This window comes from Polypterus senegalus, chromosome 1, assembly GCF_016835505.1.
Source record: "Polypterus senegalus isolate Bchr_013 chromosome 1, ASM1683550v1, whole genome shotgun sequence".
NCBI classification, from domain to species: domain Eukaryota; kingdom Metazoa; phylum Chordata; class Cladistia; order Polypteriformes; family Polypteridae; genus Polypterus; species Polypterus senegalus.
Genome location: NC_053154.1, coordinates 284,208,368 through 284,232,266, shown reverse-complemented (window position 1 = coordinate 284,232,266; position 23,899 = coordinate 284,208,368). Strand labels below are relative to the sequence as shown.

The following is a 23,899-nucleotide window of genomic DNA, read 5'->3' as shown; positions in this document are numbered from 1 at the left end:
TAACATGTAGAATTTCGAAATGAAACCTGCCTAACTTTTGTAAGTAAGCTGTAAGGAATGAGCCTGCCAAATTTCAGCCTTCTACCTACACGGGAAGTTGGAGAATTAGTGATGAATCAATCAGTCAGTGAGGGCTTTGCCTTTTATTAGTATAGATATATATATATATATATATATATATCCTCTTTAATAAAACCCATGTGTGCGTCCAAGTGTCCGTGTGTGTGTGTCTTCTGGTGAAGTGCGCATGCGCGGGCTGTGCCGCACATTGTACCGTGCCCCGCCCATGCGCTAGGCACGTGGACGCACACACACTGGAAGCTGGGCGCGCAGTGAATGGCTTATCCGCCGCCGCGCACGATGAGCAAATAAAGCACACACACTGGAAGCTGGGCACACAGTGAACGGCTGCGCATAATAAGATATAAAGGACACCATTGCTGGGGAGAGTGCTGATTGAGTAGTTGCGGCAACGCACATAAAATCCGTTGTTGGGGAGACGCCACACAAAATAATCAGTTGCATGCCCCCACAGATTAAATACTTGCTGGGGAACTGCACAGTACTTGCTGGGGAGACGCCACAGGCACGATTATAAGCAGCATGCCACACATTATATCAGTTGCTGGGGACACTCTGCTGATTGCCCACTGTTGTGACAGAAAATGAATCATATTACGGACATCAAAGCCAGTATTACTGTCAGAGAAAATTACAGGCATTTTATGGAAATACAAACCAGTATTATTGCGAGAGAAAATTAAAGACATATTAAAGGATGCATATTACAGCCACATACAAGCCAGTATCAACTAACAACATGCCACCCAAAAAAAGGACACGTCAAGTAGGACAAAAGACACAGACAATCAAATTCTATATAAGCAACATCTCCTGGAAGAACGGTCAGCTCAACAAGTAAACATCAACAAAAGAAACGCTGAAAGACAAAGAAAAATACGAGCAAATAGATCGATTGAACAAAAAGAAAATGACTGTCAGAAAAACGCTAAAAGAGAAAGACTCAGAAGAGCAAACCTTAGAAAAGGTTGGCGTTTACTTGCCAGAACCAGTATTCAGCCATGGTCAGTTTTATGTTGCATTATCAAGAGTTAGAAGTTTTCCAGATGTTGTTGTCAAGGTTGTAGAGATTCCTGAACAAGGCAAACTGTTGCCAAACTCAGACAGAATATTTACAAGAAATGTTGTCTATAATGAAATTGTACAGAAAAATTTCATGAGGTAAAAAAATTTAAAATTTTACCTAAATATCTTCTTCAGATATTGTGTCTTACAGATTGTTACAAAGTTTTACACTAAGGCAATACTAATTATACTTACTGTATTGTCATGTACGTTTCTATTTTATTTTTATTAATATTTTACTTTAGGCTTCTTGAAAAAATATTTTTGACAAAAAAAAAAATTAAGACGAAACAGAATGTGGTCAAGGTCCTTGCCATTTAATATAGACTGTTCCTACTAATGTTTATGCACTACTGTTCTAGCGCCCGTTATTGTAACGGGCTTAATGTCTAGTATATATATAATGAGTTACATTTACTTGAGTAACTTTTAAAAATATTGTACTTCTAAGAGTAGTTTTACTGCACCATACTTTTTACTTTTACTTGAGTACATTTGTGAAAAAGAAACAATACTCTTACTCCGCTACATTGGGCAACACTGGAATCGTTACTTTTTTTTCCATTAGATAAAGTCTGACAGACAATTTTCAATCTGCTCTGTAGCATATGCTGTCAAGTTGCGCACACGCCTTCCTTTGCGTCTCAACTGCGATTTTAGTTGCCTCTCCTTTCTCTTTCTCAGATTGTTTTTTAGAAGGAAGTCAGTTTCGTAGTTTTTATGAACAGTTCGAAAGTGCCTTTCCACATTTTCCTTCTTTGGAATAGCAATGCTAGATTGACAGATCAGACAAATGCACTTTGATTGTGAGAGAAAAAAATCATCTTCCAATTCCACATCCAGCCCATAAACAACATTTTTTTTTTTTTTAATCCCTTCTTTAGTCGATATAAATTGGAAGGCTAACTAGATTACTGAGATAGCCGGAGTTTTGCAATAGCTCGTGCGTTTGATCGTGCTTACGGGATGACCAGTGTGTTAGAAGAAAAGAGATCTCATATTGGCCGCCCTGTATGTCAATCATGTGGCAAATGCCATAGGGAGGATATATGAGAGACTAACATTTAAAAAAAAAAATTTTAATGCACTGCATGGTAGGGCTGTGCCATATCATACCGTCCACGATAGCACCGGTGTAAACTGACGTGATAAAGTGTCATCTCGCGATTATCAATGATACAGTACATAATCCCTAGCACACACAACGTGACAAGCTGAGAGTGAGAGCAGCATGTGAGACCCCGATAATGATTTAGCACCTAAAAAGTGAGCTGCTTCAGTAGTATGGAAGTGATTAGGTTATAAGACGTCAGACCTCCAACAAAGCACAATACTTGGAAAAACATGCAATAATAGTGTAACCGCTAAAGGTGTAAACGCAGTGAACTTGATTCTCCACTTAAAGCAAAAACATTCTGTCCAGTACAACCAGGCTATGAAGGCACATAAAGAGATACTAGCAGTTGGTAATATGGGCCAAAAAGTGAACAAATGACCCAATCGAGCATCACTGAAGCATTTGCTAGTTGCACTCCATATGACTGGAAGAACAAACAGTGGATGGAATCACTTGAAAAAGACCAGGAAATGAAAATGACTGGTTTGTGGGGGATTCTGCTGCTTGACTCCAGCTCATTTTTGCTTTGAAAAGGGAAATGAGAGAAAAATACTTGGAACACACAAAAATTGAAAGGAAGAAGTTTAATTAAAAAGTACAGAAGTAACTGCTGAGCGTGACTGCTAGCATCATACTTGGTAGTGTAACAGCTACGACTGATGGCAGGAAGTCTTAACGCGCTAGCGAGTTGCTGTTTGGACTGGGTTATAATCGCAAAGAAACAAAAAACAGAGAGAAACAAGGCAATGCTCTTTGAGTCACGAAAGACAAAAGCCATGCTTTCCTTTAAACAACATTTATTTTCCATGTTATATTTCCACAGTTATAAAAAAAAACTTAAGACTTCCTAGCTCAGAATAACCCCTGAAATGCAGCACCCTTTCTTAAAGAAACAGTACCCTAATAAAACTGAATCATTATCTACCCCTATTCCTAATGCATAAACTAATCTTCAACTATGAAATAAATTTAATATATCTTCAAATTAACAGAACATAAATGTCAATGTTTAATTTTTGTGCTGCTACGCATATACAGTAAATATAAAATTATTTTATATTTTTCTTGTTTATCACTTGTGTGTGTGGCCCATAAGAGATACTAAAGCCTATAAAATTGTAAACTAGTTTATTGTGAAATTTTGATAATAAGGATGGCTAGTTAACTTTTTAGTGTTTACTTGTACAGTTCCAGCACTGACATTCTAATTTGCCTCATTTCATGGTATATCCTTTTTAAGTTTACACAAGAAATTAGAGGCAATGCAACAGTTCAGCACTGATATTCTTCCTCATTTGATGATAATCCAGAAAAGGCAACTGCTTTTTAAGTTTTGACAGCATTTTTATTATATTGTTATAAGCAGTGAGTGTTTACATTTTGACTGAAGGTTTGTTTGGACTGCAGCTGTTTGTTTACATGTGCTCTTAAAATTTGAGGTCAATTTTATTAGGTGACAATATTGTGTAGGCTCCTGGAGAGTTATAAGGTTAAGTTACTTTAGTTAGTATAATTGTTAAACTAAAGTGTTAAGCAGTTATGTTATACGTACAATTTCCAGGGAAAACTCTATCAAGGCTACTTTTGTGCTTACATTTGACTTATGCTGTTTAACTACTATTACACTACAGTGATCCCCCGCCTATCGCTGAAGTTATGTTCCAGGCCCATCAGCGATAGGTGAAAATCCGCGATATAGAAAGATCATATAAATAAACATTTTTATAGTTTAAGCCTTAAAATGCCCATCCCACACTCTTTAAACACATGTAAACTTATTAAAACACACTTTGTAAGCACATATGATATATAGCTTTCGGGCTAAGGATATGAGTAACATAATAATAATAATGTAGCGTACCGTCGATTCATTCAAGCCATAATGGTGAGCGGCATCCACATAATGCTTTCCTTCCCTTCTTAGAAGATGCAGGATGCTTGGAAGCCATCGTAGGGCTTAAAACAAAATGAAAAGTTCAAAAAAGTTTGCTCGGACCACAAGCAAGGTATGCAATACGCAGTGTTGGGGACCCACGCTCGCTGTTCTTGTACCACGTTAGCAGCAGTCAGTCAGAGCCCAAGAGAATGAAAATCCCGCTCTGATTGGTTGAGTCTCCTCTTTCAGCCAGTAACGGGCCTTGTAAGAAATCATCTGGGTACTGTAATGCGAAACTCTTTGTCTACTATAGTGACTGCTGAAAACCTTATGCTTTGTTTTGAATTTGCTGCAAAGTACACTACAGGTAGGATGTGCAGGGGCACTATAGCTGAACCATGATACAGCGGGGGATCACTGTATAATGCTGTGGATGCTGGTACCTTGTGGCAATAGATTCACACTTTGAATCAGGTAGTCAGTCATCAATGACAGTCGCACAAAGCAATGAAAAATGCCTTTAATTTTGTTTGCACAAATAAATATTGCTGCCTATAAACTGAAATCGCCAATAATACTTTGTTCAGACTTTTTTTTCTGTAATGTCATAAATCTAATTATCACTAATTTCTTTGAAATATCGTGATACAAGTTTGAGGCTATATTGCCCACCCCTACTGCGTGCTAATATACATGTACAAAAAGTGGCAACTCTGAAGCTGGGCACTTTGGATTGCCATATTTGATTTTAAGTTTGTTAAGCCACAGACCCAAGATTGGATTTGCCAGGGGTTTAGGGACAAATGTGAGGATGGGCTAGGTCAAAGCCCCAGTCCACTGTTGATATGCAGTGACATTTCTTAGCCATGTTAATCTATTTTATGTCATTAAATGAAAATGTCATGTTAGCTTTAATGATTGATCCATCCTTCTGAAAATATGGACAAACTGCAGTATAAACAATTTTGAAAAGGAAATCATGTGTTTGGTAGTGTTTTATTTTACTTAGACAGGCTTTGTTGTAACACAAGTGTAAATTGTGTGCCATCTTTGAAAGAAGTGAGACTTGAAAAAGACAGCTTTTTCAGACGTTGTTGAAGATGTATTTTTGAGACTATTTTTATAATACCTATTCTTTCATGTCTCTTTAGGCAGCCAATGCTGCTGTGGTTTTTCAGCTTTACTGTTCGTTCTACTTACTGGCTTTTTTTGATGTTAAGACTTATTTGGGAGTGTGGCAAATCCAGTTTATTTACACTGAATATTGTCTCAAGTCAAGTAAAAAAAGATGTTATTTTTTCTTATTGTATGGTTTGGCCCTGTTTATTATTACCTAGTAAAAATCATGTGTGTGTGTAGAATGTTAATGCAATTTATTTTTGAAATCGAGTGCATCAAAATAAGTTATTTCATATAAAAGATAAACTTCTCCCCTTCAGGTTGGCTTGTTAAAGAGATGGAAGATAAAATTAGAAGTTTTCGGACCAACCCGTCAACACCACGTACCTTCATGCCACTAAGGAAACCAACAACATTTCCAAATTTAAATCCAAGAAGGTCTAAGGAGGAATGTAGAAATAATCCATTTGAAAATATGAACTTCAGTTTTTGTTTGGCATCAGAAGAATATTTGGCACATGCTCGCTTATCATCTGGAGGAGCTGTAAACTCTGCAAACACCTGTTGCCTTAGCAAAAATGAAAAGGCAGTAGAAGCTGAATTAAAGAGGGAGGAATTCTCTGGTAAAGTAGTTGATTAGACTTTTTCACCTAATGTACAGTGAAATGCATGTTTCATTCTTTCAAGGTCAGTTGTTTTTCACTGACTAAAAGCATTTTGGCTCATGCAGTGTTTTTATCTGGAATTAATATTTTAACTTTTTACACATATTTGGATTTTAAATGTTTGCAGTTTAAAAAAAAAAATTGTTATGTAAGTTTAATTACTGGCATTTTGGATTTGGTGCCCCCCATCTCTTACATATGATTCTAGTCTCAAATGAGAAATGTGAAAAAAAGTCAACTGTATATAGTGTGAAAAGCATGCCCCCTGACTTGGACAGACACCAGAAAGTCCAAAATGCACACTTTTATTAATCTCACAATGCGAAGTCTCAGTCCTTTCTCTTCTTTACACAATGACCTCCTCTCCCCTCCTCATAAGCTTTGTCTCCTTCCTCCCAACTCTGGCTCAGCTTCTTGAGGGAGGCGGGCCCTTTTATAACGACCCGGACAGGCTCCAGGTGCTCCGCCTAACATCACTTCCTGGTGTGGCGGAAGCACTCCGGGTGACCTTGGAATTTCTTTTGGCAGCACTTCCTGGTCTGGTGGAAGTGCTGCCATCCATATTTCCAACCATGTGTGGGCGCCCCCTGGCGGTAACTCCGTCTTTGCAGAGGGTTGAGCTTCATAGCTCTGTGACCCCCCCTGAATTCCAAGAAAGCCGCCCACCTGCACTCCAGGGAAAATATTGTCCCATTTCCAGTCCCCTGCTTTTTCTGGCGTCCTGGCGGGGACATATCCCTGGGAATCTATGACAATAGTAACAGAACAGACAACTAATGAGTGAGATTGATGTTATGACTAGGGTTGTCTTAAGTTATTTAAATATTGATAAATATCGATTTTAACATTTTAGAATTACTTCAGTACTCCTTTTTCTTGGCATTGATTATAGGTGGTCAGCAAATCAGCTTAACACTAGAATTACCAAAGCCTACAAAAATTTTGATTACAAGTCAGCAGTTCTTACCGCGGCACCACGAAAGCTGGCGTATTATACTTGCACCTTTTGTGAAAGTGTTTATTTGATATTTGGACTTTAGGCGTCGCACATTATACAGTTCATGTCTACATTTTGTCATTTATTACCAAAACATGAAAAATTTCTGTTTTAACTATGTGTTTACATAGGTAGTTGTAGACACGGAACACACATGAAATGTATGTGCTCCAAATAACAATCTATTATTTACCCTCTAAAACTCCAGCACTTCACTCCAAGATAGTCAAGGCCTGAACTGAGAAAATGTTTTGCCCTTTCTGCAGCGGTGGGGGGGATAGTATAGCAGGCTGCTTGTGTTGATTGACACATTTACAAGACAAAAGTTGCTGATGGAGAGATGCGAAGAGATTTAAGGTGGGTGGGAATTACGAGTTTTTTCGTAGGCTTTGGTAATTCTAGTATTAATGTAGTGCCACACCGAACAATGAAAACAACATTTAATTATTTAGTGAACTGACAATGTTGACAATCCCAAATTATAAACATCTGACTGATTTCAATGTCGTCATTTTTAATGAATATTGGCCAATAAAAATACAGTTCCTGAAATATTGTGGATCTCTAACCAGAACATCATGGTGGTGGAGCACTGAACAGGGATGTCTCCCTGACACCTCTTGCAGCTACCTTTATCACTAGGCTTGTTTGCTCCCCAAGTTGTGTACCACCTTTTCTGTATCTTGTGATACCTCCTTCATTGCTTAACATAGGTTACACCCCTGTAACCTATAGTCTGTAAGTAATCGCTTTGTAGACACGCTAATGAATTCTCTGGCTCCCACCTCCTCAGGATGAAACCCTTTTCTCTTTGGCTGGTTCTAATCTAAACTTCTATAAGTTTGACCAGCAATATCTGGCTGCAATGTTGTACTACAAATGTCTGCCTAGAAATGGAGCTGCTTTCCCACGTCCACCTCTATTTTTCCATTCCTTGTGTCAGGAGCTTTGGTGCTGGTCTCCTGTTGGTGGTCTGCAGGCTCCCCCTGTTTCAGGAATAGCATTTATTGGCAGTTCCCTACATGGGTCTTATGTCTTTCCTCGTTCCTTTTGCTTCTCCACCACCACTGCCAGCTCATGTTTCTTTGTCAGTGTGGTCTTCAACCTAGCAGAGTGTGGTAGAGAGAACTGTTGGTAGTCGTACAGGCTCTACCTGTGGAAATGCCTGAGGGATCCAACTCTTTATTTTGCAGTGCAGAACTAAATTTAACAGTATGTGAGCAGACGTGGTGAGTATGCTGTATTCATGGAGTCACAAGCAAGCAGTCTGAATGCAGATGAGCCTTAGTGAAAATTGACATGGCAGCCAATATAGGAAAGTTAAATGTCAGTGATATATTACTACAGTCAGTGACAAAATCGAGGCAGGTTGAAAAGAGGACAGAGGAGCTACAGCTTAAGGTTGTTTATACAATCACACCAACCATTTCAAAGTATGACTGTGCTGTTACTTTGGTCATCTTGACAGAAAATTATTGCAAAACCTCCTTCCTTTCTGCAAGTAATCACTACAATAATGACCAGTGTTCGCTGCAGTCAAGGGAGCTTTTTACATTACCATTTGTTGTGGGTAGCACCTCAAAAACTGATAACAATTGCTGTCACCTGCTGCAAAACCTCATAGTGTTTGGTATTAATGCAACGGCTATGAAGATGGTTATTGTCACAGTTGTGGAGCTAATGGTGTTTTTGTATTTGTAAGGCTGAACTGTGATGCACACATAGTAAATGTTATGGTGTCAAGTGTGTTTACCACTGACCTGATGGAAGAGTCACTGAAAGTAGCTCTGATCGTAGCTAATGTAAGGTAACCCATCACATATTTCAAACATTCAGAGCATCATGGCAAATTAGAACAGCCACTCAAGCAATCTGATGAGCACAGATGGATCTCAAATTATGTGATTATGAATTTGATTTTGGAATAGTATTTAGACATTGCATATGTTTTGTCACTAACCAAAATGAGGTTTTTCCACACTTGAATCTGTCCTGTCATTCCTTAAACCATTCCATGAGGCTTTCTAAAGCTACAGCACTTCTCTCAGTACAACATTAGTGCTTCCTTGGTCTGTGAGGTTGATGGAGCACTGTGCATCTGCTACACAAGACACTTTAATCTCTAATTCTGCATCTTTGTCTGCGTCACGACTGAAGGAATTAATGTTGGTTAACAACACTTTGCCATACCCACTTCACATGCTTTACAGAGCGGCAACCAAAACTGACCCCAAAATCTAGAGTTGTGAAAATGATCGATATATGTAGATGACGAGAAATGATTCACGCTGTCAAGGAGGTGATCACAGACATTGAATTTAATGTACATGAAGAGGATGACTGGCCATCTTTCAAGCACCCTGCTGCATGCTATAGCAGGTTTGTAGACTGGGATGATGCACTTTGCATCCAGGACATGCATAGAGCAAAGTCAGTGGATGCTGAGCAACATGAATACATGACTATGAAAGTAATGTTCTCTGAATCTGAAAGCACCAGCAATGTTTTGCAATGGTGGGACTCATTCAGGTCTGAGTTTCTGCACTCAGCAGTCTTGTGCTACATGTGTTGGGCATACCAAGTTCAAGTGCTCAGTCTGAAAGAGAAGTGGATGGATTTTTAAAGAAAGACAATTTGTGCTGCAGTCAAAATCAGTGAACAACACACTATTCGTCCATATGCATTTCAAGTTACTTTGCTGAAGACAATTCCATTTAATTGTTGTAACATGCGGTTCAGATGTCATTGTTTGGTGTGTATTTGCAAGCCTTTGAGTGTGTTAATCAGTATTGTTATTAACAGTAGTTGTAGCATGACCCACTCTAATTCCATGCAGACTGCATTTTATTCTGTTTTTTAATGTTTTGAAAAAATGTGCAGATTATATATTCTGGTTGTGTTATTTAAAAAGGAGTAGTCACAAACAAATTTACTCACACTTTTTGATTTTTACCCTTTGTAGATTCTCCTATTTTAAGAATCCACTTGTGCTTTACGTGCCAAATTCAAGTACCTTTTTAGACATGAGCGGAATTTGACATTTAGGTGTCAGGCCATGGGGCAGATTGGCCATAATAAAATAGCATTTTTATTGGTCACAACCATACTTCTTCATATATTTTTTCTATTCATTGTAATTGTGGCAAAACAAGCACTTTCTTTTAATTATTAAATATTTTCTAGCAGAGTTGTATGTGATGATTGATGACGATATGCTCAGACCGCAGCGCCACTGTTGAGATGGAACATGCACACACAGCAACACCCCCAACATTTTTAATCGCTCGGACTGAGTTGCCGACAGGAGTGTCTACATGATGTGTAAAAGCTGAAAATACTGAATACAAGATTAAATGACCACTCAAGTTAAACATGTAATAATAAATGCATTTGTAATTGAGTCAGTACAGATTGATTTTTTTGTTCTAAGTATGGATGATGTGCAAGACAGAGTTACCAGGAACCCTGGTCACCCCACCTATGATATCTGAGGGCAAAGTGGGAATGTGGTAGGGAGTGGAATCGATTTTTGGGAGGGAATGGGATGATGTGAGTGGAAACGGCAAGGATCACCTTCCAGAGTGAACAGAAAAATTTGGTACTATGCAGACCTCTACCGTAGAGGTCACAGGCCTGTTTTGTGCTGAAACCCTGATGGAGGTATAATGTCGGGGTACGGTGTCATATGTTGCCCTGGACATAAAACTGAGCCAGGCCTGTGGCAGCTTCCAAATATCTGCCAAAGTGATTGGATGGCGTGTAGCTCCCTCCCATTTTGTCCAGCACCACCCTTATCCTGCTCCTTTCCTAGCAATTGCAGTGATGATCAATCCTTTATCTTCTCTCAGCTGGCTCAGGACCATAAGCATGGTGGACAACATCAACTGTTCCAAATAGTTTTGACCCTGCCCACTACTTTTCATGTGTTGAAGCCTGTTCACTGTCTTTTGCACTTCCTCCTTGACTTTCGACTTTGTCTTTCGCCTCCCAGACTCCCATTTCCCTCATTGCTATGTCTGTGTAATTAATCCGTCCCATTACCAACCATGACTTCTGTTGCCTGAAGCTGAGGGAGATGGACTTTATGGGCAGTTGGAAAGCATTTCACACCTAAAACCCTATTGCAAAGAAGCACATTGGCAGCCTTATCCATTTGTGTTTGAATGAATTAGCTTTGTTATCCATTCTATTCATGGCTGTAAAGTGATTTCACACAATTTCAGTGGCCACATCGTCCTTGGGTAGAAGGCAAAGTTAAAGCCACCACACTTTGAACTTTCTGGGCAGGTGGTTTGAGTCAGTTCTTAGCAGGCTGGAAGCAACTGGAGAATGATCTTCCTCATCTCCTTTCAATGCTTTGGATGAGCTGGTCTGCAATCTGGGTGATGCCCAGAGAAATATTCCTGGACTTGTTCGACTTGCCCAGGTGATCCATTTATCCAGCCATTTCAGAATGCATATGTGGTGCCATTTGCAGTACAAATTTGATGTCAATAGATCTCTATAGAGCTCCTTATGAGGGTAACTGTACACCACCCTCAGTCTGCCTCATTCCAAACAGGTTTGTAGTCCGTTTTGTTTAGGTAGATGTGAACATGCCGTATGTTTGTTTGCATCAGAATGCAACTGGACCAAGACTCATTAGAAACCGTGTTCTTTGCACAGTGTCAATTAAACCCTGAAGCGGTTTGCATGAAGTATGAGTGTGATTTGACATGAGCCCCATCTAACCGCAGGAAATACTGTACATTATGGGTAAAGTGCACACAGGTTGTGGTTGACATGCTGTGCTATTATTGACAGAAGTTTGGCAGTCATGGCATAAAAATAATACAAACGTGCAAATGTGATCTTCATAAAACAGTACAAGTTTCAGATATTCAGAGCAATATGTCCTTCCCTTCTCTAACTTACAGTACTTATCCCTGGGTATGATTTCTAATTTGTGGAGTGTTTTGTCAAAATCCATCTAAGGTTACCTGAAATTGAATTTTCCATGGTTTCACCAAACGTCTGCCACAAACATCATACAGTATTTTTTTTTTAATTTATGGATATAGATATGCAGTTCTGTGTTAATGATATTTTTACATTTTGGTAACATGCCTGCTTTCTACCATTATAATAAATTAATCATGTATGCTATCACATAAACTGTTGGTACATGCACGATGTGCTGTTATTTTTTTGGTCACTCAGCAGTTTTCTTGCTGGAATTATTAAATTGTTTACCCTAACCAAGTATTTATTTTAACAGTAACGACAAGGAGAAAAATAGCATTTTTAAATTTGTATTTATAAATTAATGATGAATAATTTTGAACTGCTTATATATATTATTTTTAATTAATGCTCAGTTAATTAGAGGGGGTAATGGATAGGACGATTGTAGAATTAATTTCAAAAATTACTAAATGGGTCCTAAACAATAATTGATGTTTAGGTATTTGAATGTCATTCAGCAGGGTTTTAATGAAACATTATTTGTAATCTGTCAGTGACCAGAAAGGAGCAGTAATAGGTAAGGTATTCATTCTCATATTTCATTTTTTTATAGCTTAGAGGTGTAATTAAAGTTTCATAAAATTTGGATAGTATTTGCAGGTTTAATAAGATTAATTTTAAACTAATGTTCACAGTTCAACACACAAATATTAATATTGCTGCTTTTATTGAATAGTGTTTTTAGTGTTCAGTCTTCCTTGTATGAATTAAATTATGTACTGTTCTAATGCATTTAAAATTGTATTTGACTGTGGTTTATTTTGACTTTTTTTTTGTATTTTTAAGACTTTAGAACTGGCAAATGTACACAGAGCTTGTCATTCACTGAAAATATTTCTCTTGTAAGTAAATGAATACATTTTATTAGTTAATGTAAATTAGTACACTGCTTTCTGTAGTGACGTGTAAATTTTGTTCATTTTTTCTTATAGTAATTTTTTGAAAATCTATTGAGTTAAGTATTAATAGTATGTTATATAAATACTGTGATCAGTCTTTTTTGTACTGTATAGTAGTGTAAGAATTAAAAAAAAAAAAATTTAAGATGAATTACTTTAGTAAATATGAAGTAACGCACCAAATAGAATAACATCTTGAAAAAGTAATAACGACTGCAACACATTAATTCATTTTTTATTCATCCGTTATATTTAACACATGAAGAAATGAAAATGTATTTTGGGGGGGATGGGGGGTTCAAAACCTCAGTTTTAAAAGCACTTTGCTATTAATATTTCAGGCATTGTTCTTAAATGTCACAAGTTATTCTTTCTGATGTTTACAGAAGTTTATAAAATTTTATGTTAAGTTATCAACCAGTGTTTCGAACAGTTTATTTCTACTATTTTAACTCTAAATAAATAATTTAATTTTACATGTACTGTAGATATTTCCTCTCATATTTAGCCAAAAAGTATTTTTTGTTTTTTTCCATCCATACCATACTGTATAATTTTGTGCAGCATTAAGGCAATTTAGCCATTAACATAAGGCTATAATTATAAGTATGAGTGCTGTTAATTAAGAAATCTGAGATATTTTGTTAAAGTATAGTTAGCTTAGGTGGCACAGTAGTTCGGACTGATTATTACTGCCACTTTAAAGATCCAGTGTAGTCAAACCAAATCCAGCACCTGATTGTCCGTGTCAACTTTGCATATTCTCCCTGTGTTTTGTGTCCCCATCACCCTAGGTACTCCAGTTGCAAGCAAGCTTACCAAAATGTAGGCAATGAAAAGACAAAGTAATTCATAGTAACAAAACAGGCACGATTATAAAATAGTGATTTAATAAAAAAGCTATTGAATATTTTTGCAACAACAAGAAAGATTGATTACAAAATATGTTCATGAAATTAGCGCAATAAAAATCAGAGTTTGTGGGAATTGCTACGTTTCTGTGGTGTACCTGTAATCGTGTAGCAAATTTCAATCCTTGAATTTTAATGTCATTTAAAATGTACACCACCTTGTCCCATGATTTCCCCTTATTAGAATATATGTGTTTTAAGTGAATGTTTTTATTTGAAGTTTAACTCTTAGTTGATTCGTAAGGCTGTACATAAACATAGCTTGAGTTTTACTGGCAATTTGAATGAAAATATACTGGAGGGATCACTCTCTGTAAAAAACAATGCAGAGACATGGGTAACACATACAGGACAATGCATATACACAGTCAAATACTTATTAGTGCATGTAGCACTAAGGCTTAATACCTGTAAGCGATTAGCAAGATAAACAGCAATGAACTAAAAATTACCCTCCCCTGAATTTGCTGTATAGCAGTGGGTGATGGTCTTAATGGTGACTTTTCAAATTAGATTTTCAACTTTCTTTTTTCGTGTTATGTAGCTGAAAGTTTAGTTCCATCAGAATTGCTGAAATGACATAATTTTACTGACCATTTTTACTAATCAGAGTTTATTTTTTCATGGAGGGTAAAAGGCTCTGTAATCATTACTGAGACACAAATGCATAGTCCATAAGTTACTGGCGTGAGCGATTTGGATGTGACTAAAATTGCAGAAGTCCTCCAGTAATTTTTACTTTACCCCACCTCATGGTGTACAATTAATCTCGTCCAAGTAAAGCTATGGTTATATTGAAGTGCTTGATGCCCAGTTTGCATACATGATTACATACTTTTTAGCAAACACTTAACTGTGGTTTTACAATAAACCGTGTTTTATAAAAACATGGTCATCATCAGCAGTTATAGTGTTAATTAAATATAAAGTTGTGTAATAACCATTTGGAATTTCAACAAAGATAGTTGTAAAAACCTGTAACCAGCCTATCCCTATATGGCAGGAGACATCATTGTTTTGATGTCACCTTGGCTTGACTTTTTACAATCAATAGGTTGTAAAAACACATAGGTTGTCACAATCATACTCTTCTAGTCATTTTGGACTATTTCATCAATTTAATAACTGCCACTCTGATTTATTTTGTTGTCCAGCAGAATATCTTGGTTACAGATGTTACTAATTTAATAAAAGCTCTAAACCCAACAAATGTACACCTGATTTGTTGACTTCAGCTTTGAAATTTCTGGAAGACTTTACAAGAATCCTCCTTTCTTTACTGGTAAAACATGATTGTTACATGTTAACTAAATTGTATTATTCATTAAGAACTGACGAGATTAGACATACAAATAAGAATGCTTATTTTTTTACTTTAACCTGTTTTTATTTTTAGACTTTTTTCAGACTTAAATGCAGTTTTTTTTTTATTACCTATTTAGGAATCAAATTTTGAATTTGATAATAAAGAAAACCATAAGAATTCTTCAGAAGATTTATCCTTATTTAGCCATATGATGCAGCTTAATGGTAGCCCTTCTCCAGCAGTAAGCATTTGCAGTTGCTGTGGGCTTACAGGTAAGATATATCTAATTTTTAAAAAATGTAAAAATTTCTTGAACATTACTGTGAGCAACAGTTTTCTGAATTGTAGTTTTTGGGTGGAGTATTTCTTACGAAACATTCTTTAACATTTGTTTGATTGTTCATCAGGAAAATACTAAGTTGTTACACTATACCAAACAAAAATGCAAAGTAAAGCATTACAAATATAGCTGCAGTTTGTTACATAGCTAATAGAAAACTAGAATCTGGTAGACGGTAGGTAGAGTGTATTCGACCTGACTTGATGCTTTGCATCCCAGGATAAAAGTAAAGTGCTGAGGGGTTGGGAGCATGCTGTCCAGGAATAGCAAAAGTGATTAAAATAACCTGAATCACTGTTAAAATAACTTATAATAATATTAAAGTTATTGTAAATCACTTACTTCTCTGGCATTTCAAAGTTATTTTATTTAAACGCCTGTGTTTAGTATAATAACGAAACGCTCCATCAAGCGGTATGTGTGAGTAGGATAGTTTTCCACAGCTGTGGGTTCTCTTAATAGAATGCCTTTTTTTGTCACTACACACATGTACAATGAGATTAAAAGCAGCTCATTCAATGCTCTTCTCTTGCGTGTCAATTTTTTATGGAGGAATCTGTCAAAAAATACTGTGCATTTGGTGCCTTTGTTGTATTTTCCACATCAAACTTGATTTTTGGAGGCACAAATTCAAACCTGCTTCCTTCTTTCTACCAATAAGCCATTCATTACTTGCAGTGAACATATAAGCATCTACAACAGCAAAAATAATGAGCAAACAAAAAATGCAGGCATGTAGTTGGTGCTAAGAATGCTAGGAAAGAAAGTGAATTTCGTAAGCCATTAATCATGTCAAGCACCAGACGTTGCAAAAGTTACAACATATCCCTTAATTGTCACTCCTGTTCTCTTTCAGGAAATGTTCATATCTGTACAAATGCTCATTGTTGTTACATGCCCAGTATGTCAAAAGATGTACAGGAGAGGTTAATTGGTGATTCAGAATTGTTTCAATGTGGTGGTTTACATGAATGTACCTTTTCAGTGGACTGGTGCCCTGTTCAGGGCTGTTTCCCACCTTGTAGTTGGTGCTTCTGTGCGAGGTTCCAGTTCCCCCGTGAGCCTAAATAGATTTGAGAATGTGTGTGTATGTAGTAACATTAGCTGGGGCTCAAGAAATGTTTATGATTGTGATATTAAACGGCAATAAAGTATGACTGAATTAGGTTACAATACTGACAATTTAAGGTCAGTAAAAGCAGCTACTCTTTTACATTCTGAGCTGCCTAAAAATTGTCATTGCCTTGTTAAGTTATTTTGTACCATGTTTAGTATTATCGGTGTATACAGAGCCTATAATGCTTTTACCCGCTTGAAAGGTATAGTAATAAAAGATAAAACAACATTGAATCACAGGCTTTTTTGACAGTTATCAACAGAAGGACTTTTTATTGTCAAAGTGACAAACTATCTGTGCAAAGTAGTGTAATAATTACAAATATACTGCACCAAATAATTGATTGCATAAATGTTTAATAGTTATACATAAGAGCATGGGTGGAGACCATTCAGTCCATCAAGCTTATTTGTTTAGTTGATAAATAAGCTGTGATTAATGAGACATTTACAGTACCCAGCCCAAATTAGGCACACTCACTTATACTAATCAATTTGTGTACTACTGGGAGAACATATATATATATATATATATATATATATACACACACACAACTTGCAGACCCTGATCAGACTAGTGATCAAACTTGTGCTCTATGAGCTGTGAGGAAAGAATGTACCACTGCTAAAATAGCATGTCTTGTATAACCTGATTAAAATTCAATGTATTCCTGTAAAATTGATTTAATTGTTGTCACTTGAATACCCTGTACACATGTGCTAAATTTATCTCATTAGTAAAGTTAAAAATGCAAAGGGGTTCTTTTAGAATTTGAGTCTGTATGTGCCCATGATCAGTCCCTAAAATGGACTGGTATGCTGTCCAGAATTATTTTCTACCCTGCACCCAGCAGTGCCAGAACAGGAGTTGATGACCCATATATTGGAATAAATAGGGGAAGAATTTTTATATTATGTTATGTTTTAATTCTGTTTAGCAAACCATTTTGAAGTACCACAAGCTATATTTATAACTACCCAACCCGCGACGTACCATACGCCGCATAATCAGACCGGTTTTTTAATAATTTTTAAGCACAGGGAGAAAATTAACATTTGAAAAATCGGTACTGTAATAAATCAGCAAGAAAAGCAACATTGTAACAATGCACGTAACGAACCAACACACAATCGTCCGTGCGGCGCTCAGGCGTGGAGGGTGGAACGGGAGGAGAGGAGAAGGACGTCCACTCGCTCCCTCTGTCATGCTAGTCTGCTGATTTCTCGTCCAGTATGCACTGCCTGCTCATGTGCCCACCTCCAACTCGTCACTCGAGTCGTTGTCGTCTTTGTACAGTCCAGATGCACCTGTGACTCACGTAGACTTTTCATTGCTCAGTGTGGTTTTTGCTGCCTTTCTATATATAATCCACCAAGACACCCGACCACGGTAGCAGCAAGGTGGGAGGGGGGTGTGTACAAAGTGCAGGAGCATCTAAGAAAACGCATGTTTGCTGTGGATGCGAATTTCTGTATGTAGCGTGTAAAACCGTTTGCTATGGTGCAAGCGGTCGTGCGTTGTAACCGAAAACTCGGTTTTTAAAGACTGCTCACTTAATTGTGTATACGACTGTAGGTGAATGAAAAGATGCAACTCTGAAGAGGGCAACATACAATACAGTGTTTTACACGCTGCATACAGCGATTTACATCCGTGACAAACATGCCTCTTCTTAGATAGTCCTGTCGCGTCCACCCTCGTTCTCGAAGCATACACACCGCCTGGTCATGTGGTGCCTCTGTGTGAACCAGTCAGGCACAGAGAAGGTCAGCTGCCGAGAGAGCGTCTCGACTGTTGCAGGGCCTGCATTGGTGAAGCAGATGAGACGGTAATGAAACAGGGCACAGGGCTTATTGGTTATTAAAGACTGCCTCCTTCATTTGGTTTTATCCAATGCACGGAGCGAACCAACACACAATCGTCCGTGCGGTGCTCAGGCGCGGAGGGTGGAACGAGAGGAGAGGAGAAGGACGTCCACTCCGCTCCCTTCGTCATGCTAGTCTGCTGATTTCTCGTTCAGTATACACTGCCTGCTCATGTGCCCACCTCCAACTCGTCACTCGAGGTGTCGTCGTCTTTGCACAGTCCAGATGCACCTGTGACTAACGCAGACTTTTCATTGCTCTGTGCGGTTTGGGCTGCCTTTCTATATATAATCCACCAAGACACCCGACCACGGTGGTAGCGAGGTGGGAGGGGGGTGTGTACAAAGTGCAGGAGCATCTAAGAAGACGCATGTTTGTCGCGGATGCGAATTGCTGTATGTAGCGTGTAGAACAGTTTGCTATGGTGCACGCAGTCGTGCGTCGTAACCGAAAACTCATTTTTTAAAGACTGCTCACTTCATTGTGTTTTAAAACATTCCTTTACAACTGAGATTATGGATCCCATGGGATACCCCTCGCAAACAGTTTTACACGCTGCGTATGGCGATTCACCTCTGCGAGAAACATGCCTCTGTGAACAGTCAACGTGGGTCGGAGCTGCATGTGACCTCTACGACAGACGAATATAAATGACGCCGGTATTTCTGTGTCGTCGCGTCCGAGTTGGTGGGCGTGGCTCTGTGAGTTGTCGTCGTATCCAGTGGTCTTGGAGTTGGTGGACATGGCTCCTTCCTGCGTGCGCCATAGGTGTCTCACTTGTCGGCGGCTTAGTGAATCCACGCCCCTTCCGGCGTGCTTTCCATGGTTGTCTTGCCTTAGTGAATTATATATATAGATTGTAATTCTATCTAAACCAGTAATGGCGCACTACACGATAATGTGCAGTGAATATACTTGACTTGGACATACATAGTTTTCATCCTCTTTCTCTGTACGTTTAGCATTCGTTTGCTCAGAGGTTGATGCACTTTCTACTTCCTGAGCAGCTGTTCTTTTCATCACCCTAGTGACCTGCTTCTTCTCTTCTTAAGTCGGCATCTTTTCGCGTTAAATCTGATTAAGTTAGTATTGTATTTGTGTTGCAATTACTTAGTAAGTCTTCAATCTGCCTCAAGAATGATTTAAGATGTGAAGAGGTAGGGGAAGTTACGGCGAGGGTGGTAGGGACGAGAACAGCGCCCGTATGCATGCGCAGCACAGCCACCCTGTTGGTCGATGCCGAGAGTTGATTCTACAATAAAATAAAAAGAGGAATAATCTTGGTGGTCCATCATCACCACAAAAGCAGATAGTAAACGTCACATAGTATATGTGTACCAAATTTTAGGTCAGTAGTTCAAACAAAAAGCGGATAGTAAGCGTCACATAGTATATGTGTACCAAATTTTAGGTCAATAGTTCAAACAATTTGCGAGCTACAGGTGATTTAATATCTTGGACAGACAAACCAACAGCCACGGTAGTGTATTATACAGTGCATCCAGAAAGTATTCACAGCGCATCACTTTTTCCACATTTTGTTATGTTACAGCCTTATTCCAAAATGGATTAAATTCATTTTTTTCCTCCGAATTCTACACACAACACCCCATAATGACAACGTGAAAAAAGTTTACTTGAGGTTTTTGCAAATTTATTAAAAAAAACAAAAAACTGAGAAATCACATGTACATAAGTATTCACAGCCTTTGCTCAATACTTTGTCGGTGCACCTTTGGCAGCAATTACAGCCACAAGCTTGGCACACCTATTCTTGGCCAGTTTCGCCCATTCCTCTTTGCAGCACCTCTCAAGCTCCATCAGGTTGGATGGGAAGCGTGGGTGCACAGCTATTTTAAGATCTCTCCAGAGATGTTCAATCGGATTCAAGTCTGGGCTCTGGCTGGGCCACTCAAGGATATTCACAGAGTTGTCCTGAAGCCACTCCTTTGATATCTTGGCTGTGTGCTTAGGGTCGTTATCCTGCTGAAAGATGAACCGTCGCCCCAGTCTGAGGTCAAGAGCGCTCTGGAGCAGGTTTTCATCCAGGTTGTCTCTGTACATTGCTGCAGTCATCCTTCCCTTTATCCTGACTAGTCTCCCAGTTCCTGCTGCTGAAAAACATCCCCACAGCATGATGCTGCCACCACCATGCTTCACTGTAGGGATGGTATTGGCCTGGTGATGAGCGGTGCCTGGTTTCCTCCAAACGTGACGCCTGGCATTCACACCAAAGAGTTCAGTCTTTGTCTCATCAGACCAGAGAATTTTGTTTCTCATGGTCTGAGCGTCCTTCAGGTGCCTTCTGGCAAACTCAAGGTGGACTGCCATGTGCCTTTTACTAGGGAGTAGTTTAGGACTCATCTAGCCGTATTAAAATAATGGCAATATTAGGTAATAAATATAATGCTTTACACATACAGGTAAAATTACAACGAACTGCCAGGGACCTAAAAAAATATTTCGTTGTATTGAAAATTTCGTAATAATAAGATTCTGTATTTGTCGCTATAGTGCTTTCTTTAACTTGCGTCCAGGTGTTTGCAATCATTTCAATAGGTTCTTTTGTGTTAATTTTAATCTCCTCCTCTCTGCAAGTTATGTTGACAAGAATTTTTCTCAGTATTTTCTTGCGATAATACACTTTTAGGGTGTGAAGGATGCCCAAATCCAGTGGCCTATGCACTGCTGTGCAATTGGGTTGGAGGGATGAAATGTGAACATTATCTAAATGTGGAAGCGTGTTGTGGGCAGCACAGTTATCGATCAGAAGCCGAATCATTATTTTCTGTTTTGGGATCCCCCCACAACCAACGGGAACGACACGATGAAGTGCGTCTTGAAGCGTGATTGCCATGTCTGTGGAAGATTGTTTGTCCATTGCCGGGACAGGGTATCAGCAGGCTCACAGTGCTGCAGTGAAGCGCCACAGAAGCAAATCCTAAAAGATTGTGGTCGCGCTATAAGTTCCTGTCTTACACCCCAAAACACGAGGCTGAGTCTCAGTACTTTAGCAAAACCAGCTTTATTCAGCTTGAAACAGGAACAGCAGGGTTATTTATTATAGCGTGATCTCCCACTCTCCTATACACAGACACAGCAGTCAGGCAGAGTTGTGGCCAGGTTAGTGGCCAAGTAATGATAGATAGATACTTTATTAATCCCAAGGGGAAATTCACGTAATCCAGCAGCAGTATACTGATACAATAAAACAATATTAAATTAAATAGTAATATAAATGAAAAAAAAAATTAAAATAATGTTCCCTGCATTTACAATGTTCCTTGCATCACCCATGAAGATATTTTCTGTTTTCTTCGGTGGCAAGAGCAGAGCTGTGAGCCTGCTGTTGCCCTGGCAATGGTTAAACAGTCTTCCTCAGATGCGGGGATCCCACTTTGAGACACTCTTCAGTGTGTTGTCCAGTTCGGGGAGGTCACAAGAGCGTTTAGAAACCTCACATTTTTTTCTTGAATGAGTGCTGCATTAATAGGAATGTTTCTTGAGCGAGCATCACTGAACCACATAAAAACTGTTTTTTCGATGTCTTCAAATGCAGTAGTTCACATACGTTTGCAACCCAAGATTTTTCTTCTTTTTTTTGCTTGGTGTGTCAAGAAAGTTAACAGTATCGATGGTGAAATTCCGAATTCACTGGCAATGTCTTTTTTCTTTTTACCGGAATCCAGAGCTGCAAAAATGGAAATTTTTTTTTCTTTTGATATGAACTGTTGTTTTTTCGTGTCTGCCATTTCTATAGGAGGGTGACAATGAGTTAAATTCCATTGGATGTTTTTCAAAAGTTTACGAGCAATGAGCAAAAGGTGTAACTGAAAACCACCAAAAATAAACATGGCAAAAAAACAATATGAGGAAAGTTCAAAGAAAGAAAACAAATTTACAGTGTTTCTGTTTGGGGTTCATTGTACACAACTGAGTTGCGACCACTGAACTAACTGCTCTGTGGATGATTCATTCAGGCATTTCAAGGTCTTTTGGGCACTTCGTTGTAATGTAAGTATCTGCTGAATGTATTTTGTAGTAACAAGATTTCTATAGACTCGTGTCATATGGGGAAACTGTCGGGGCCATAAAAATACTTTGTTGTAATGAAAATTTCTTTGTAAAGATATTCGTTGTAACAGAATTTTACCTGTATTTTAAATAGTACTATGTCCTTTTTTGTTAAGAGCAGTAACACGTTAATCTATTAAATCTTGCAGCAACATCATAAGCTTTGGAACAAGTTTTTTTTTTTTTTTCTTCTTCTACATTTTAGGAATGTTAAGGTGTTCTGGATGCAAACAGGTGAATTATTGTTCTGTGAGTTGCCAGAGAAAAGAATGGGGAATCCATAAACTTGTATGTAAGGAGAATTCCCAGAAAATAATGCAGAGGTAGGTGCAGTTCAGCTGTTTTTGATTAATTTTGCAATAAATTTCCTATTAAATAACCAATTTTAATTGTTTTGTATATACTAATTTGTCAGTATACTTGGCATGGTAGTATTTTCTAAGACATGAATACTGTTGGATTTTCTTTAAAAAAATTTCTAGGGCAGAATCTCTCATTTACAATTTTTTCTGTTGACCGTTTTTCATAGATTATCTAAGGCTGCTTGGTTTAAGAAACAAACACACAATGTTTTAAAATGTAACTCAAGGGTTATCAAAGATATATACTGTGTATGCACAATTATGTTAACAAGGAAGGCCATTTGGAAAGTAATACAAAACAGAACTGGGCTGATAGCTTTTCTTTCTCATATTCTCTTAAATTGAGAACAGTCGAAATCAATTCACCGTTTTAGTTCTTGCTTAGAAAATTAAACATTGAATTTTTTTCCATCACTCTACTTTTGAGTGTTAGAGTATTTTAGGTCTGATACCTGGTTTTTCTTCAGGGTCTGCAGTTAAGTGTAATGGATATGTTTCTTTTGTAGCCTTTTTGTGTTTTGGCACACCACACAACCATTAAGACAGAAACTGCTATAAAAGTGATGATATAGAATTTTTATTTAATATATAATAGTCTTTGAAGAAAATCTTGTATGAAGCAATATCAGAATAAATGATTAAACACAAGGAAAAGTATTTAATGTAACTCAAGTGTTAACTAAATGCAACTTAAAGCTGAAAGCACAAAAGGTCTCTGCACTGTCTTAAAGAAGATACAAGCATATTTATACAAAGTTAGAATGACGTCAGTGATTAGCAACCCAACCAGAAAGAAAGTGGCAATAAACTGATGGTAAATTCCAAACACCCCTCCTATAAAGTGGTGCTAAGATCAATAGGGCAATCTGTAAAACACCCCTTGTAATGAAGCGGTGTTCAGAAAAATGGAAGAGTCAAAAATTAGTGGAGGCATTAGTTGATTGGAGGAGTTTTGCATATTAAGAGTCACATGACTTGATATGTTAGATAAGGTAATGTAATTAGAAAAAATGAATAAAAGCAGATGAATTGTTTAGTTGATTGCTCACTCTATAGACTGAGACATCTGTGTATAACTCTGTGCTCATCTGGGTTCCTTGA

The 23,899-nt window shown here is 38.0% G+C and overlaps 1 protein-coding gene across 1 annotated transcript in view; it reads left to right on the top strand.

The window, feature by feature from the left end:
- The window catches only part of tdrd1 (tudor domain containing 1), a 136,154-nt gene that overhangs the window by 16,905 nt on the left and 95,350 nt on the right, over positions 1 to 23,899 (top strand). The window contains exons 2-5 of the mRNA XM_039775925.1: positions 5,579 to 5,881; positions 12,711 to 12,766; positions 15,177 to 15,312; positions 22,642 to 22,759. Of these exons, the coding sequence (XP_039631859.1) occupies positions 5,596 to 5,881; positions 12,711 to 12,766; positions 15,177 to 15,312; positions 22,642 to 22,759 (596 nt within the window). The 5' untranslated portion in view covers positions 5,579 to 5,595. The remainder of the gene's footprint in view (positions 1 to 5,578; positions 5,882 to 12,710; positions 12,767 to 15,176; positions 15,313 to 22,641; positions 22,760 to 23,899) is intronic.